This window comes from Scyliorhinus torazame, chromosome 6 (genome assembly GCF_047496885.1).
Source record: "Scyliorhinus torazame isolate Kashiwa2021f chromosome 6, sScyTor2.1, whole genome shotgun sequence".
Taxonomy (NCBI): Eukaryota; Metazoa; Chordata; class Chondrichthyes; order Carcharhiniformes; family Scyliorhinidae; genus Scyliorhinus; species Scyliorhinus torazame.
In genome coordinates this window covers 105487672-105506909 of record NC_092712.1, presented here as the reverse complement: position 1 = coordinate 105506909, position 19238 = coordinate 105487672, and the positions used below count along the sequence as shown (strand labels likewise).

Sequence of the window (19238 nt, the reverse complement as noted above, 5' to 3'; positions counted from 1 at the left end):
ACATGGTGTGGTACTGTAGGACTATTGGAAATGAGGTACAGAGCAGATTGTTGCTGTAGTGTGAGGAAAGCCCAACCTTTCAATGAAACATTCCTGCAAGAATGCTTCATGCCGACAGAACACCAGAGTAAACATTGTTCCAATCTAATAACTCTGGTAAAATCTATATCACTCACTCCATATGTTTATTTGTGTTTGAATTCATGCTAACCTCAATAGAAGGAGATGGAGGGGTAAGGTAGAAGGTTTGGGAGAACGGATGCAGAAGAATGGAAACCACCTCAGTGCGGAGGCTGGCAAATTCTCACTGGAGGGAGAGAGTGGAAATAGAAGAGGATGAAAAGGAATAGGGAGTGGAAGGGAAAAAAGAGGGATGGCAAGGAAGGGGAGAGGAGTGTGATGGGAGGAAAAGGGGATAAAAGAGACAGGGAGCAAGAGAAAGGATGGTGACGAGGGACCTCGGATGGAAGATTTCAGCAAACTCTCATAATTCAGAGTGTGCAGTGTAGCCTTCTCCCATCTGTGCCTGACTTCCTGTATCCCAGTGGGCCATAAATTTGGTCTCAGTGATGTGGAGGTCTAATGGAGTCTTCCAGATACAGAAATACATTTGATCGCAGTGGGAAGTTTTGGTGAGAACAGGTTTCCCATGGTAGGGAAGGAATGGTGCCATTGAGTTTCTGGTGAGTTGAGAAGACACTGCATAACGGGGATGGCATTGCTAAAATGATTTAAATGTTAAAGCTGGCAGAGCAGGGAAAGACTGTGGATTACCTGCATTATAATGGGGTGAGATCAGGAAAATGTCGGCCTCAAGAAATGTTAGCTGGCAGGTAGGAATCAAAGGCACTGGAGGTGGCTGAGGCTAGTTCACAGAATCATCAGAAATATGTATAAAATAGTTAGGTAAAATATTGATTGCTTAATGTAAAAAGTGTTGATTATTAAACTTGGGGAAAAATGCAATGACATTTTGGATTGAATTCTCTTCAGGGATAGGATAAGAATGAGAGAGGTTGGGCAAAACATATATTTAGAGTGCAAAATATTACCTATACATAAAAACTTGATAAATATTTATGTAGTTTAAAGAAAAGTTAAAATTCACCTAACCTACAAATCTCACTAGATTACTGAACTGGCACAGTTCAATCCATTATTGCAGCAAGATTATGGGCTGCTCCACACTACCACCCAGCGGCCAGAGTATGGCAGCGCAGGCAGAACCAAACAATTCTTCAAGTATTCTGGCATCACAGCCTGTCATATTAATGGTAATCCATGAAAGTAATTCCCACAAAGCTTTAAAATCATTTTATAATTTATATTCAACTACACAAATTATATTAAGTTTTGTTTTACTGTATTTGTAGCAGATATTTTAGATACGATAAATTGGCGGAATCGCTGGAGTAATGGCCACAAGGGCATTTACATTGTTTCTCTGGGTTTCCATCAATCCTCTGTTAAAGTCACAACAGGAGATTGGGAGAATGTCTGCAGTGAGTTTAGCTTTCCAGTTATAAACAAATAGCGAATGTGGGTCACACAGTGTGACACGTTTAACAACGCAATTATGTGTCACCATGACACCTGCAGGAGTTTCAGGCACTTACTGAGGTTTCAATTAAACATCTGCCTCAGAAACTGAGCTTAAAATATAATTCATGCAGACATTGGAATTTTATAATGTAAAAGGCAAAGAGGTTTAATATATTAGTCATATAAAATGTGTATATATAAGTTGAATTCAGAGCGAACAAACAATATCTTGCTCCTGGTGAAAGAGCTCACAAAATCGTTACAATGCAATCTAATTGAGCTGTCAGCAGTCCATTCTTTAAAAAAAAATTTAGAGTACCCAATTCATTTTTTCCAATTAAGGGGCAATTTAGCGTAGCCGATCCACCTACCCTGCACATCTTTGGGTTGTGGGGGTGAGACCCACGCAGACACGGGGAGAATGTGCAAACTCCACATGGACAGTCACCCAGAGCCGGGATCGAACCTGGGACCTTGGCGCCGTGAGGCAGCAATGCTGACCACTGCGCCACTGTGCTGCCCTGTCAGCAGTCCATTCTTGAATCCATGTGGTGTGTTCACCAAATTTGTGTTCAGTGAATAGAAAGATAATGACACCTGCAATGTCAAATAATTATGCCTCTGATATATCTTTTGATATATATCTGAAGTTAAAGATTGTTTTCTTTATTTTAAGGGGAACTATGTTTAAAAGTAGCCAGAGTGGAGTAGCATACGTTGGTGGAATTTGTACACAATCTAAAGGTGGCGGAGTGAATGAGGTAATCTTTTGTTCCAATAGAAATTGCATTTAGTTTGCTGTAGAGAAATTAAAAGGTGGGCTATGCCAACGCAATGATGAGATGTTGGTTCAGTTTCCTCTATCACCAAGTTGCCACACTGAGTTTTGCTGCTTTGGTGAATGTTAAAACTGAGACCAACTTCCTCCCAATGAGCCATTAAGAGCAACATGACAAACTTGGGTACAGGAATAGGACATTTAGCCCTCGAGTTTGTTCCGCCATTCAAGATCATGACGATCTGAATTAACTCTACGTGCCCGCCTTTGCCCCGTATCCATTAATTGGTGAACATAAATCTATCCAGATCAGATTTAATATTCATATTTGGCCCAGATTAACTCTTATTTCAATAGAGAGTTTCAAACTTCTTTCACCCTTTGTATGTGGAAGTTTTCCCTAACTTGTCTCTTGAAAGGCTTGGCTCTAATTTTCAGGGTAACGGCTCCCCTTAATACCTTGAAACTTTGATAAAATCTTCAAAATTCCAGGGAATATGATTCTAGTTTGTACAACTTCCCCCTGTAATGTAACCTTTGGAGTCCAGATACAATTTTGGTAAATCTATGCTATACTCCATCCAAGACCAATATATCCATCTTATGGTATGGCGCCCAAAATTACTCACTGTAATTAAGGTGTCATCTAGCCAGGAATTTGTGTAACTGTAGAGTAACTACTGCCCCCATGTTTTTAAATTATTTTCTTTACATGGTCATGAAGCCTTGTTAGCTCATTTGGTTGGATGACAATTGTGTGTGGTTCAGAATGATGCCAACAACATGAGTTCAATTCTTGCTTCTGGCTGCGGTAGACTTGGGGTCTACCTTTTTGCCCTGCCCTTGAGAGTGTAAGGCAATGGCAAACTACATCGCAAAAACTGACAAGGAAAGCAGCTCAGGATGAAATATCAGCAGACAATGAGCCAAGGATCTATTTTTTGGTTCAACACTACTGGAATGCACCTATTTCTGACATTTTAACAATCTATATACATTGACGCTCAAGTCTTTTCTCTGAGTAACTTTCAGACTTGCCTGGGTACTAGATGTGACCAAAAGAAAACAGGGGCCTGTGGGGGAAAATAAAATACCTAGCAATCACATGCTAATGGCACTTCAGTAAAATCTACTGAATTGATTTGTTCATTCTAGGAATATTTGGTGCCTTTAATTTTGACAAATTACAGTTTATTAAAAAAAGCTTTATTTTTAAATAGTTAAGAGATTAATTACATAGCAGCCAATCTCAGCTCCCTCCAAGTCAGCCTGTTACATTGCGTACTGCACCAAAAACTGCCAGGCAGCTGGTAGGCAGAAGCCAGCTCTTATCTGTTCCTTTCACCTGTAATGTGACACATGGTAGTAATGCTATCTGTTTTGTATTATCAATTTTCAATTTAACATTTTTAATTTGTTGGTTATTGCTTGTACAGTTGCAATATTAACAGTTCAGTGCCAAGTGTGCAAAAGGAATACATTCATCTCCTTTAATTTAGCAGCAGATTACGGGCCACAGGGGAATTTTAAGTATTTTCTGTTTTATTAAACAGTAACAGACAGTTCAGTGGTATGTGACTGGAATGTCTATGCACAATCCGGGAAATCTAAAGTACACTTTTACTGTAAATAGATAAAGTTGCATCAGCTGCACAATTGTAGTAAGTGCTATTGTATGCAGGATTATTTGCTATTAAGTTTAAACAGTGTACAATCTAAGCAATGTGTTGATTTCCTGCATGGGCGTGCAGATAAACCTGTTTCTATTATTGACAGTTGTATAAATATACTTGACAAGATTGAGGAATGAAATAGTTTGAAAAACTGTTAGCATTATAACATTAAAGCAAAGGGTGGATGTTGGATCTCAACTTTAAATTGTGTGAGGTGATGCATTATTATTCAGAGCCAAGGCATTTTCAAAATAACAGCTATGAATAAAGCCTGTTGTGTGTGGAAACAATGTCACGCGTGATTCACACCCATCATTTTCAAGGATGTACATTTTCATAATGATGGCTGTGGATCAACTTTCAACAACATCGACCCAAATCATTATGATTTAATGGTGAAGTTCCTGAAAAATAAATAACTGCAAAGGTTTATTTCATATTTTAGAGATTCTGTGGGCCCAATTGTATCCCTCTCAAAATGTACACATTTACATAGTTAAAATTAGACCCTATACTGGTGAGCAGAGCTATTGAAAAGCTCCCTTCCTGACCGATTTTAACTGTTGTTGCCAAAAGGAAAATGCACAGCATTCGATTGGCCGCATGTTTTACATCCCACCCAAATTTTCTTTCTCGTAAAGGAAAATCTGTTGGGTGTTTTGTATGTGATGGGAACAGTTTACAAACCCCAATAGAAACACAATGATTTACAGCACAGAAGGAAGCCATGTGGCCCATCACAGTCCATCCATCCGAGAAAGGTCTATCCAGCCTAACCCCCGTTTTCAACTCGTGGTCCGTAGCTTTGTAGGTGACAGCACCTCAAGTGCATATCCAAATGTTTTTATATGGAATGAATGTTTCTGCCTCCAACACCTTTCATGAGCTCCCAAGCTCCCTCCCACTCCTCACCCTCTGGATGAAATTTTTTGCTCTCAACTTCCCTCTAATCCTTCTTCCAATTACTTAAAATATTTGTTTTCTGGTCATTGACCTCGGTTCATGGCAATAGGTCCTTCATATATACTCCTTCCCAGCCCCTCATAATTTTTTGCACCTCCGTTAAATCTCCCCTCAGTTTTCTTCCCTAAGCCATCCTTCCTCATAGCTAAAATGATCCATTTCTGGCAACATCCTTGTACATATCCTCTGAACTCTTGCTAGTTCAATCATATCCTCCCTGTCATGCGGTGACCAGAACTATATGAAGTTCTCTAGCTATGGGGTAACTAGTGGTTTATCTTGCACAATCTCCCTGCTTTTCTTCTCTATAATAATAATCTTTATTAGTGTCACAAGTAGGCTTACATTAACACTGCAATGAAGTTACTGTGAAAATCCCCTAGTCGCCTGTTCGGGTACACTGAGGGAGAATTCAGAATGTCCAATTCACCTAACAAGCACATCTTTCGGGACTTGTGAGAGGAAACCGGAGCATCCAGGGAAACCCACACAGACATAGGGAGAATGTGCAGACTCTGCACAGACAGTGACCCAAGCCAGGAATCGAACCCGGGTCCCTGGTGCTGTGAAGCAACAGTGCTAACCACTGTGCTACTATGCTGCCCTAGGTCTCAGTCAGTGAAGAAAAGTATCCCAAATTCTTCTTTTGACCAGCTTATCCATCTGTCCTGCTACCTTCAGGGATCTGTGGCCATACACTCCAAGGTTCATCCATTCTATACTTAAAATCCTACCAGTCATGCATGGTATGTTCACTTGACTTGTTGGTCCTCCTCAAAATGCATTGCCTCACACTTATCCCTTGATGTCGTTTGCAGTTAAGAAACTGAGAACTGAAGAGTTTGTTAAAAGAATTTTTTTCGATTGGAGGGTCATTTCAGATGATGTCTGATGCTTTGTTTCAGTTTGGGAATGTTGGTGCAATGACGGTCACACTTGCTCAGGGCCTGGCCCAGAACATTGGCATCTTCCCAGATAAAAGAATGAATGGTAAGTTTTCACGGTGATACATAAATAAAGTCATTTAAGAGGGATTGTCTTTTTAAATATATGATATGATTTGTGTGCACCAAATCTTTATTTCAGAGAAATTTAAATTGTTTTTCTTCTTATTTCCTTCTCAATTATGTATGTGCTCATGATTTTGTCAAGGGAGAAGGAAAACATGGTTTTATGAAAGTAAAAAGCAATGTACACAGTATAAAATAATATATAGGATAAATCGATGCATTCTGAATTCTCAATAAATTGCACTTTATGTACAAGATAGTGTTACCTCATGCACTGCCCTCAGCAACTGTCAGTAAAATGAACGCCTGGGATAGCAAAGTGAAGCTACAGAAAATAAAAACTGTTGGCAATTGGAAGAAAATTCAGAGAAATTTGTGCCTGACTACTTAAGACAATCGAACATGCTGCAGGAGATAATTTACGACCCCTCACTTTTTAACTAATCCACACACTCCCAATAAGTGAAAATGTACATCTAATTCAGGGGTTTGCCAAATCTCTTCTCAAAAATGTAATGGCCCTGTACTTAACGCATCCATCATTCTTCCTTTCCAGCAGAGGATATGTTCTAAGAACAGTTAGTGCCTACCACCTTTGATTTGATTTGAGTTGATTTATTGTCACATGGACCGAAGTACAGTGAAAAGTATTTCTTTGCGGCCGAGGAACGTACACTGTACGTACATAGTGGACACATGAATAATCAACAGAGAACATTGACAAATGAAAGATCGACAAAATAGTGATTGGTTTGTTTTGGGCCAGGGTTTCGAGAACTCCAAAGTGTAATCATGGAGTTCACCTGATCCACAACTTTTAATTGATTGTGGTATGGGGAGCATACGGCCCACTCTCCAGGTGTGGTACAGCAGAAATGGAAAAGTATTTTTTAAAGCAAAACAGTGTTTATTCTATGAACTCAAGTTCACCTTTTTAGAACATACAGTGAACATCTTAGCAACCATCAATTCAAATACAACCCCCAAAGAATACAACACTCAGTAATCCTTAGTAACTTCCCAAACAACATCCAGAAGACAAAAGAAACACCTTTTAACAGAAGCACATCAGGTTTACATTCACTACTGAGAACATTTATAATTCTGAATTCTCCAAACGATCAAGAGATAGTCTTTTCATGGCAGAGAGAACAGCAGTACACCTGCTTTGTCTGGCTTCAGCTCCAACACTGAAAACGAAACCAAAAAGACCCAGACACACCCAAGCTTTTCTCAATGTGAAACTAAAAAACAGAGCCAGAGCTCAGCTCCACCCACACTCAGATATCACTGCAGTAACATGAGCAGCCAAACATTTATTAAAGTGACATTCTCATGACACCTCCCCCCAAGAAAAAAACCCCCATCAACTTCAAGATGGTTTTATTTTTCACCTTTTCCCTATCCTTTAAGAAATGCACACAGTAAATATATTTTTTATTTAAAAAAAACAACACACGCAAACAGGTACAACAATATAGTCCATTTTGTGTTTTTCCTCCAACTGGAATCCTTCTCGATTGACAGTCTCTTTGAACAAGCAGGTCTCTGCACGATCCGTCCATTTCTCTACGCCTCGGCATTTTTCTTTAAAAGTCAGATACTTTAGTTAATCTGATCACAGAGTCCCTTGTAATTCTCCAACATGGGAGCATTGGTTATCACAGCTTTCAGGCCGTCAAATGCCTGTTGAAAGTCTGCCGTCGGCTGAAATTTTCGACGTTTCTTCAGCAAGTCCATCAGTGGAGCAACGACGCTACAAAACTTTTCACAAATGTCCGATCAAATCCACTCATGCCAAGAAATCGCATCATTTCTCTTCGTCTTGAGGGAATCGGAAACTCCTCAATATCTGTTGGTTTCACATCCCGTGTGACCATTTGACCCTCTCCGATTATATGGCCAAGAAAAGTGACTTGGGCTGTTCCAAATTCACTTTAGGCTAGGTTTATCACCAAACCCGCCTCCGGAAGTCGATCGAATAACTCCATCAGATGTTTTAAATGTTCTTTCCATGTCTGGCTGAAAATTACCAGATCGTCGATGTGTACCGCACAATTGGGTAATCCTGAAACAACTTTGTTAGTTAACCGTTGAAATGTGGCGGGGGTGTTTTTCATGCCAAATGGCATAACTTTGAATTGGTATATACCATCTGGAGTCACAAAAGCTGAAATCTCCTTCACCATTTTGGAAAAAGGTACCTGCCAGGAACCTTTAAGTAATTTCAGTTTGGAAATAAAAGCCGATTGTCCCACTTTCTCAATGCAATCCTCCAAACGTGGGTAGGATGAGTCCGTTCTTATAACTGCATTAACCTTTTAATAGTCCACACACAAACATTGGGTACCATCCGGCTTTGGTACCATCACTATGGGTGAGCTCCATTGGCTGCAACCCACTTCAATTATGCCATTTTTAAGCATACTCTCAACCTCTTTGTTAACCAGTGCCGGTTTTAAAGGGTTAAGTCTATATGGATGTTGTTTGATTGGAACAGCATTTCCCACATCTACATCATGTATAGCCATTTTAGTACTTCCCAATTTATCTCTACAAACTTGCCCATGTGATATCAATAACTCTTCAGGTCAGTTTGTTTTTCCTCTGGAAGGTAACTCAACAATTAATCCCAATTTTGAAGAACATCCTCGTTTTCCAATTTAATTTGAGGTACGTCAAATTCACAGTCATCTGGATTTGGTTCGTCAAGTTGAGTTAGAATCATTAAAACCTCCTTTTTCTCTCCTTCCCTTTCAAAGTACCTTTTAAGCATATTCACATGACACACTCGGTGAGTCTTCCTTCTATTTGGTGTTTTTACCACATAATTCACCTCACTTAATTTCCTTTCAATCTGATAAGGTCCACAAAACCTAGCTTTTAAAGGTTCACCTACCACTCGTAACAACACTAGAACTTTATCCCCAATGGCAAAACTACAAACTTTGGATTTCTTGTCCGTTGCCTAGCTAATTCACCTGCTCTATTTAATCGTTCCCTAAAATTTGACGCGTAATCCAATAATGTAACTTCTGAATTCTGACTCACCAATTTTTCCTTAATCAATTTAAGTGGTCCTCTTACTTCATGACCAAAAATTAATTCAAAAGGACTGAATTTGGTTGACTCATTAGGTGCATCCCCAATTGCAAACAGTACAAATGAAATTCCTTCATCCCAATCTTCTGGATAATCTTGACAATAAGCCCTCAATATTGTCTTCAATGTCTGAGGCCACCTTTCTAACGCTCCCTGCGATTCTGGATGGTATGCAGTTGATTTAAATTGTTTTATTCCTAAGCTATCCATAACTTCTTTGAATAACCTTGAGGTAAAATTTGATCCTTGATCCAATTGTATTTCTGTGGGTAGTCCATATCTACTAAAGAATTTAAGTAATTCCTCCACAATCTTTTTAGCTGTAATATTACGTATTGGAATGGCCTCTAGTAGACACATCCATTATAGTCAAAAGATATTGATTCCCACTATTTATTTTAGGAAGCGGTCCTACGCAATCAATTAAGACCCTTGTAAAAGATTCCTCAAATGCTGGAATGGGTATTAAGGGCACCGGTTTTAGCACTGCTTGAGGTTTCCCTATCACTTGACATGTGTGACATGAATGACAACATTTTAATACATCTTTATGTAGTCCAGGCCAATAAAAATGTTTTTGGATTTTAGCTTGAGTTTTACTTTTTCCCAAATGACCTCCCACTGGTACCTCATGTGCAACCCGCAACACCTCCTTTCTATACCCTACCAGCAATACTACTTGATGAACTTCTGCCCACTTTTCATCCGCCTGCATATGTAAAGGTCTCCATTTTCTCATCAGGATATCACTTTTACGGTAATAACACTCTGGTATACACTCAGATTCCTCTTCCGTGTATGCTTTCTGATACATCCATTTTATTACCCAAGATAAACTGTATTCCTGCACAAGATAGTTTCTCTATTACTCCTACTACCACTTCACCACTCTTCACTGGACTTTCCAACCTTACCTTATATAATGGAACACTACTCCTCTCACCCTGAATTCCACATATTACCACCTTTTCTGGCAACATTCTTCCCAAACTACATAACTCCTCATCTCTTACCATTAAAGATTGACTAGGTCCCATATGTCTTAAAATTGTGACTTCTTTACCTGCTCCTCCTGATACACATGAGTAAACATTACCACACAAGTAAATTCTTTAAAGAGATCTGGCATCTTCTTATCAATCACCTCTTGATCAGGCTGTACAATCTTTTGCACCTCCTTCGCTTCACTTGGGCTTTCCTTCACCACTTTAACAAACCCCACTGTCTTATCTTGCTTTCCCTATCTGGGTTTTTCTTCAACCAACAACAATGTGACTTTACATGGCCTAGTTTATTACAGTGAAAACATTTGAAACTTTTAATTTTGTTTTCACCCTCCTGGATTTCTTTTTTAATCTACTCTCCTTATTATCTCCCATTAGATCACCTTTACTTTTACCACTTGAGTATTTCTCATGTCCCCAGTTTCTATCCCTCACAGGCTGAAACTGATGTCGGAAACCAAACTTTGATTTACGAATTAATTCATAATCATCTGCCATTTCTGCCGCCAATCTCGCAGTTTTAACTCTCTGCTCTTCCACATGAGTTCTCACTACATCTGGAATTGAACTTTTAAACTCCTCCAAAAGTATAATTTCTCTGAGAGCTTCATACGTTTGGTCTGTTTTCAAAGCCCTTATCCACCTATCAAAATTACTCTGTTTGATCCTTTCAAACTCCATGTATGTTTGACCAAATTCTTTCCTTAAATTTCTAATTTTGTCTGTAGGCTTCAGGCACTAGTTCATATGCACCTAAGATGGATTTTTTCAACTCCTCATACGACTCAGATACCTCCTCTGATAATGATGCAAACACTTCATTAGCTCTACCTACCAGCTTTGTTTGAATCAGTAATACCCTCATGTCTAGTGGCCATTTCATTGGTTTAGCTACCTTCTCAAATGAAATGATAAAGGCTTCTACCTCCTTCTCATCAAACCTTGGCAATGTTTGGACGTATTTAAATAGATCCCCACCAAGCCTTTGACTATGACGCTCTTTCTCACTATCCTCATCACTATCATCCAACTGTACGTTTCCCTTTACGCCAGCCAATTTTAACTGACTGCCATGTTTCATGGCCATTTTCTGAAGTTCAAACTCTCTCCCTTTATCTTTTTCCCTGATCTGTATCTCCCTTTCCCTTTTTCCTCTCTATCTCTTTCGTATTCAAGCTGCTTTAATTCTTTCTCATGTTCCATTTGCTGAATTTGTAACTGACTTTTTGCCATTTCCAATGAGTCAAACTGTATATCAGGCAACTTTAAATGCTTATGCCACTGCTATAATTACCTAATCTTTTCACATTTTGTCAGGCAATGTTTTTGCCAAATCTAACAGTCTGCTTTTAGTCTCTGTCCGTCAGGTACTGCGTGTGACTGTCTCCACCTCCAAAATCATCAGAGCCTCTGAAAGAGCCATTGTCCACAACACGCTCCCTACTTAAACTAGAATGCCATACCTGAAAAGCAACCACAATATGATCATCCCTCACTATCTTTAAATTCACTAAGCCAATCCAATAGATAGATATTTATCCCGGACGAGCCCCAATTTGTTATGAGCCAAGGTTTAGAGAACCCCAAAGTGTATCATGGAGTTCACCTGACCCACAACTTTTAATAAGTTGTGGTAAGGGGAGCACATGGCTCACTCTACAGGTGTGGTAGAGCAGAAATGGAAAAGTATTTTTTAAAGCAAAACAATGTTTATTCTATGAACTCAAGTTAACCTTTTTGGAACATACAGTGAACATCTTAGCAACCATCAATTCAAATTCAAGGAAATGCCTGGGTGGGCGGGGTCTCTAATAATACTGTCTGCCTTCCTGCGGCTGCGAGAGGTATATACAGAATCAATGTGGGGGTGGCAAATTTTTGTGATGCGTTGGTCTGAGTTCACCTCAGTCTGCAGCTCCTTGCGATCTTGGGCCGAGTAGTTGCCATACCAGACTGTGATGCAGCCGGATAGGATGCTCTCTATCACACATCTGTTGAAGTTTGTGAGAGTCGATGCAGACATGCCAAATGTCTTTAGCTTCCGTAGGAAGTAGAGACGTTGTTGGGCTTTCTTGACTGTTGCATCAACGTGAGTGGACCAGGACAAACTGTTGGTGATGGTGACCCTCAGGAACTTAAAGCTATCCACCATCTCCCCTTCGGAGCCATTGATGCAGACGGGAGTGTGTGTTGTGCTGCGCTTCCTGAAGTCGATGATCAGTTCCTTGGTCTTTCCAACATTTAGAGAGAGGTTGTTTTCGGTACACCATGCAACCAAGTGATTTATCTCCCTCCTGTAGTCTGATTCGCCATTGTTTGAGATACAGCCCACCACAGTCGTATCATCCACAACTTATAGATTGAATTGGAGTTAAATCTTGCCACACAGTCATGGATGTATAGGGAGTACAGTAGAGAACTGAGCGCACATCCTTGTGGGCTCCGGTGTTGAGGACTATTGTGGACACCTGGTCTGTCTCTAGCTACTTCTGAAGCAAGCCATCTTGTCCTACTCTGAGTATCCGTTTGAAATCTCTAAATCTGCTACATCTATTCCTTTCATACTTTAAAAAAACTTAAATCAGGGCTTCTGGTGGTGTTATGCAGGGGGAAGATGTGCACGAGGTGGCTCCCGCTAGAGTACTACACCTTTTGCCCTTTTCTCTCCGTTTCAGGGGTATTTTCTTTATAAAACCCACAGAATTAATGGGATTAGGATCCTGTTTTGGTGAAATGCCCAGAAAGGTTATGGGGCGGAAAGACAGATAGTAGAAGTTTGTCGATGGAGCCGGAGGCCTCTCAGAACTCTTCGGCAGATAAAATGGCGGAAGAAGCCTTTGAGGCTCCGGCCACTCCACTAACGGCCGAGGTGCTTTCGAGTATCTTGGCAAAAGAATTCGACAAGCACTGGTGGGCTGTGTCGGAGGACCTCTGCAAATTAATGGAAGAGACCGTGGCCCCTATCCGAGTGGCTCCGGAGAAGACCAACAAAACCGTGAAAACTCGTTGAGCCATGATAAAAGACATGGAAGTGGCTCTTTCGAGACACAGTGATCAGATTGTCTCACTGGAAGCAGAGATGTCTCTGGTGGCCGAAGCAAATAAATCACTGAAGGTCAAAGTGAGTGACCTAGAGAATCGGTCCAGGAATTGTGGGGCTGCCAGAAGGGACAGAAGGCCCAACACTCACGGAGTAATTTGCAGAGATGTTCGGCAAGATAGTGAAAGAAGTACAAGTAAATCATAGTTTCACCTGGAAAGGTTTGCGGTGCCTTGGAGAGATGGGAAGGTTGGAGGTAGAGGACAGGCTTGCACAGGAAAGTGTGGTGGAAAGGAGAGTGTGTTGGGAATGATTAAGGAAGAGGACAGGGTTTGGCAGTTAATGGTCCTTTTTTTGGTTTTTACTTCCTTTTGTGTTTGTTGTAAAACAATTGGGAGAAGCAAGGAATATAAATCCTCATCAACTAATACTCGGAAGACTATAGACAATGTAGGAACAAAGCACACATTTTGTCTGACATATAATGGAGTGAGTAATTGAGTGATTACCAAGTGAAACGACAAGTGAAGTTAATTGTGAATGCAAAAAGGCACAGAGAATTGAACAGTATGTGTATGAGCAGAGCCTGGAGGAGTGTAGAAAATTAATTGTAATCTTTTATTCAAGAGCCAAGTGTAGTGAGATAACATACAATTTTAATGCATCAATGTTTTTCCCAGAGGGCATTTTCATGAGTCCCAAATGCAGTTTAATGCAAGAACAATATGGTCACATAATCCAGAAAAGCCCTTGTCACTTAATAAGCATTTTAAAAGAACTTTTTTTGTGGGATGTCTGCATTGTTGAAAAGGGCAGCATACATTGCCCATCCCTAAGCTGCCTTCTTGAACTGCTGCAGACTATTTAAGTGTATTTCCATTTGTTTGTTTTTATAGCTTTCCTTACTATTTGTATTTAACCACGGTAGCACATGGGTGGCACAGTAGCACAGTGATTAGCACTGTTGCTTCACAGCACCAGGGTCCCAGGTTTGATTCCCGCTTGGGTCACTGTCTGTGCGGAGTCTGCATGTTCGCCCCGTGTCTGCGTGGGTTTGCTCCAGGCGCTCCAGTTTCCTCCCACAAGTCCCAAAAGACATGCTTTTAGGTAATTTGGGCCTTCAGAAATCTTCCTCTGTATACCAAACAGGTGCCGGAATGTGTCGACTAGATTTTCACAGTAACTTCATTGCAGTGTTAATGTGAGCTTACTTGTGATAATAATAAAGATTATTATTATTATAACCCTATTTCTGGTCCCATATTTTTCCATTTCATTAGATGGGCACTGGTGAATACTTTCAGAAAACTTCTTTTGTAATTCCTGTTTAGGTAAATTTACGTATGTAAATTTCAAATTTCTCTGACCCAAAAGCAGGTGTGCGCATCCACTGATCTAATGTTCTAGTCTTGACTTAACAAGTGGGTCTTGTATTCATACCAGTTTTTGTAATCGTCACATTCAAGGTCTCTGGACCACCAGGTTCCTCAATGTGGTGATATTAATAATAATAATCTTTTATTGTCACAGGTAGGCTTACATTTACACTGCAATGAAGTTACTGTGAAAAGCCCCGAGTCGCCACATTCCGCGCCATTTCGGGGTACACAGAGGGAGAATTCAGAATATCCAATTCACCTGAGAGCACATCTTTTCGGGACTTGTGGGGGGAAACCAGAGCACCCGGAGGAAACCCATGCAGAAACTGGGAGAACATGCAGACTCCACACAGATGGTGACCCAAGCCAAGAATCGAACCTAGGACCCTGGAGCTGTGAAGCAACAGTGCTGTCCACTGTGCTACCGTACTGCTCATTATATAATTACAGAAGCCCTTTCTGACCATACCATTGTAGATTTTGCCATTAGTCACATAATTCAAAACTAATGGCGCAATCTAACCAAAATAAAAGAATCCATTCTGGGTGGGATTAGCAGGATGGCACAAGCACCAGGAACGACCCCACTATCTAATGGCACTCTGTTTTGTTTTCATGCCCTGGCAGAGAGTGCCCCCCCACCCCCGAGGCCGCGCTTGGTGTAATTTGCCGTACTGAGGATCTCCGGCAAGCGGAGCTCCCCAGGGCACAAATAGATCGGGATGCCATTTTTAAATGCTGCCCCAATCTCTCAACCTCCCAATGTAACCCCTGGATCACCCCCCCTCCCACCAATGCCCCAACTCACCTGTTGGGAGGTCCTTGAACACCCCACCTCCCTCCCCGCTCCCCACCACATACTGGCAGGGCACCCCTGGGCTCAATCCACTGGCATGGGCACAATGCCAGCTTGACACCTTGGCATTGCCAGCCTGGCATCTTGGCAGTGCCCCTGTCAGCCAGGAATGACCACTTGGGCACCCTGGTAGTGCCAGGCTGGCAATCGGGTGGCACTGCCAGTGTGTCCAGGTAGCACTGTCAGTGTGCCAGGCTGGCAGTCTCAGGGGACCACCCTGCCCGGAGGCCGTCCACCCAGGGGCCTCGGCTCGCCAGGGAGACCGCCCAGGTACCACTCCGCCTGGTCCCCGTTTGTGGGGACCAGTACTGAGCGGCACCCGGCTGGGGCCTCCTTGGCGAGGCTTATAGATGCCAGGTGGTCAGTTGATCTGGCATCGGCACAGCTAATTGGGTTGTTAAACTCATTTAGCCATGCGAGACTGGATCCCACACATCTAACCAGATCATGCGAGGCATCATGGCCGTCGGGAACCCCGGGGGAGGTTGCAAATGCCTCAGTTCTATCTTTTTCACTGTCATGCTGCCTTCCCCTTCATTGAGGATGGTGAAATTTATAGAACCTTGTCCTCCAGTTAGTTGTTTAATTTTCCACCACTATTCACGACGGTTTGTGCCTGGACTATGGTCCATTGATTGTGGGATCGATTAGCTCTGTCTCTTGTATGCTGTTTCTGGTGTTTGGCATGCATATATGCCAGAGTTATAGTTTCACCACGTTGGTACTTTGTTTTTATATTTGCCCCGTTCTGCTCCTGGCATGGTCTTCTGTGCTCTTAATTTAACTGGGCTGAATCTTTGGCTTGATGATAATGGTGAAGTGGATGATATGCTGGGTCAGGAGGTTGTAGGTTGTTGTTGAATACAATTCTGTTGCTGCTGATGACCCACACCTACAAGAATGCCCCATTTGAGTAACTTGGTTTGGTCTGAATCTATTCCACTGACCCCAACCCAGTCATTTCTGGAAGATAAAATTCTTCAGCATCAGTTTATTTTGTAGCTAAATGAAATGTAATGAGTTTTCTTTATCACTTTTAATATTAGCCAGGACTGCACAAAGGAAGGGACAAAATTACAAATGTAATGCTGGAAGAATGTAATAGAAGATGCAGATTGAATGAAACATTTTGAAGACCATAAGAGAAAGGGCCAGAAGCACCATCAAAATAATGAATGATATAAAAAGCAATGACATCCAAAAGAACACCCTTCAGAACCACACCCCCTTCCCAATCCCAAAAGACGAACTTCAATGCACATTGATAAAGACCAAAATCTATTGTCATGTGAGAGGAACTTTAAGAAATGGGTGTTTATAAATGGGTGTGTACATAAATATCTGTAGTGAGTGTACCTTTAATAAATGGGTGTTTATTACTGCAGTGATATCAGAGAGTGGGTGGAGCTGGGCTCTCTGTCAGCTTTTTACTTTTGTTTTAGGCTGTTTGCTGCAGGGTGTGTTTTAGTTTCGTTTTCAGAGCTGGATAGCTGCAGTCACAGCAAGAAAGTGTATTAGTCTCTCTGTAATATAAAGACTGTAAATCGATCCTTTGGTGATTTAAAACTAATAACTGCTCTCAATAGTGAATGTAAACCTGATCTTTGTGTTTTAAAGGTTTTTTTTTTAAGGTCTCATGGATGTTAAAAGGACAGCTTAAGGGTTACTGAGTGATGTATTCTTTGTGTACAGGTCCACAGGTCACAGAAAGGGGCAACACAGGTGGAGAAGGTAGTCAAGAAGGCATACGGCATGCTTGCCTTCATTGGCCGGGGCATTGAGTATAAGAATTGGCAAGTCATGTTGCAGCTGTATAGAACCTTAGTTAGGCCACACTTGGAGTATAGTGTTCAATTCTGGTCGTCACACTATCAGAAGGATGTGGAGGCTTTAGAGAGGGTGCAGAAGAGATTTACCAGAATGATGCCTGGTATGGAGGGCATTAGCTATGAGGAGCGGTTGAATAAATTTGGTTTGTTCTCACTGGAACGACGGAGGTTGAGGGGCGACCTGATAGAGGTCTACAAAATTATGAGGGGCATAGACAGAGTGGATAGTCAGAGGCTTTTCCCCAAGGTAGAGGGGTCAATTACTAGGGGGCATAGGTTTAAGGTGAGAGGGGCAAGGTTTAGAGTAGATGTACGAGGTAAGTTTTTTTACACAGAGGGTAGTGGGTGCCTGGAACTCACTACCAGAGGAGATGGTGAAGCAGGGACGATAGTGACATTTAAGGGGCATCTTGACAAATACATGAATAGGATGGGAATAGAGGGATATGGACCCAGGAAGTGTAGAAGATTGTAGTTTAGTCGGGCAGCATGGTCGGCGCGGGCTTGGAGGGCCGAAGGGCCTGTTCCTGTGCTGTACATTTCTTTGTTTGTTCTAAAGGATCAAATTTTACCTCAAGGTTATTCAAGGAAGTTATGTATCGCTTGGGAATAAAACAATTTAAATCAACTGCATACCATCCAGAATCGCAGGGAGCGTTAGAAAGGTGGCATCAGATATTAAAGACAATATTGAGGGCTTATTGTCAAGATTATCCAGAAGATTGGGATAAAGGAATTTAATTCGTACTGTTTGCAATTCGGGACGCACCTAATGAGTCAACCAAATTCAGTCCTTTTGAACTAATTTTTGGTCATGAGGTAAGAGGACCACTTAAATTGATTAAGGAAAAATTGGTGAGCGAGATATTGGAAATTACATTATTGGATTACGTGTCAAATTTTAGGGAACGATTAAATAGAGCAGGTGAATTGGCTAGATAACATTTAAAAGTGACACAAAATGTGATGAAACGGGTAGCAGACAAGAAATCCAAAGTTCGTAGTTTTGCCAGTGGAGATAAGTTTTAGTGTTGTTACCAGTGTTAGGTGAGCCTTCAAAAGCCAGGTTTTGCGGACCTTATCAGATTGAAAGAAAATTAAGTGAGGTGAATTATGTGGTAAAAACACCAAATAGAAGGAAGACTCACCGAGTGTGTCATGTGAATATGCTTAAAAGATACTTTGAAAGGGAAGGAGAGAAAAAGGAGGTTTTAATGATTCTAACTCAAAGTGACGAACCAAATCCAGATGACTGTGAATTTGACATACCTCAAATTAAATTGGAAAATGAGGATGTTCTTAAAAATTGGGATAAATTGTTGAGTTACCTTCCAGAGGAAAAACGAACTGACCTGAAAGAGGTATTGATATCACATGGGCAAGTTTGTATAGATAAATTGGGAAGTACTAAAATGGCTCTACATGATGTAGATGTGGGAAATGCTGTTCCAATCAAACAACATTCATACAGACGTAACCCTTTAAAATTGGCACTGGTTAACAATGAGATTGAGAGTATGCATAAAAATGGCACAATTGAAGTGGGTTGCAGCCAATGGAGCTCACCCATAGTGATGGTACCTAAACCAGATGGTACCCAATGGTTGTGTGTGGTTTATAGAAAGTTTAATGCAGTTACAAGAATGGACTCTTATCCTATTCCAGGTTTGGAGGATTGCATTAAGAAAGTGGGACAATCAGTTTTTATTTCCAAATTGGATTTACTTAAAGATTAGCATAGATTATCATAGAATTTACAGTGCAGAAGGAGGCCATTCGGCCCATCGAGTCTGCACCAGCTCTTGGAAAGAGCACCCTACCCAAGGTCCACACCTCCACCCTATCCCCATAACCCAGTAACCCCACCCTACACTACACTAAGGGCAATTTTGGACACTATGGGCAATTTAGCATGGCCAATCCACCTAACCCGCACATCTTTGGACTGTGGGAGGAAACCGGAGCACCCGGAGGAAACCCACGCACACACGGGGAGGATGTGCAGACTCCGCACAGACAGTGACCCAAGCCGGAATCGAACCTGGGACCCTGGAGCTGTGAA

The 19238-nt window shown here is 41.3% G+C and overlaps 1 protein-coding gene across 10 annotated transcripts in view; it reads left to right on the top strand.

The window, feature by feature from the left end:
* The window catches only part of adam22 (ADAM metallopeptidase domain 22), a 588297-nt gene that overhangs the window by 286596 nt on the left and 282463 nt on the right, over positions 1-19238 (top strand). For all 10 annotated transcript variants that reach the window (XM_072508619.1, XM_072508628.1, XM_072508623.1 and 7 more), the window contains exons 12-13: positions 2219-2303; positions 5862-5946. In XM_072508619.1, coding sequence (XP_072364720.1) covers positions 2219-2303; positions 5862-5946 — 170 coding nt within the window. The remainder of the gene's footprint in view (positions 1-2218; positions 2304-5861; positions 5947-19238) is intronic.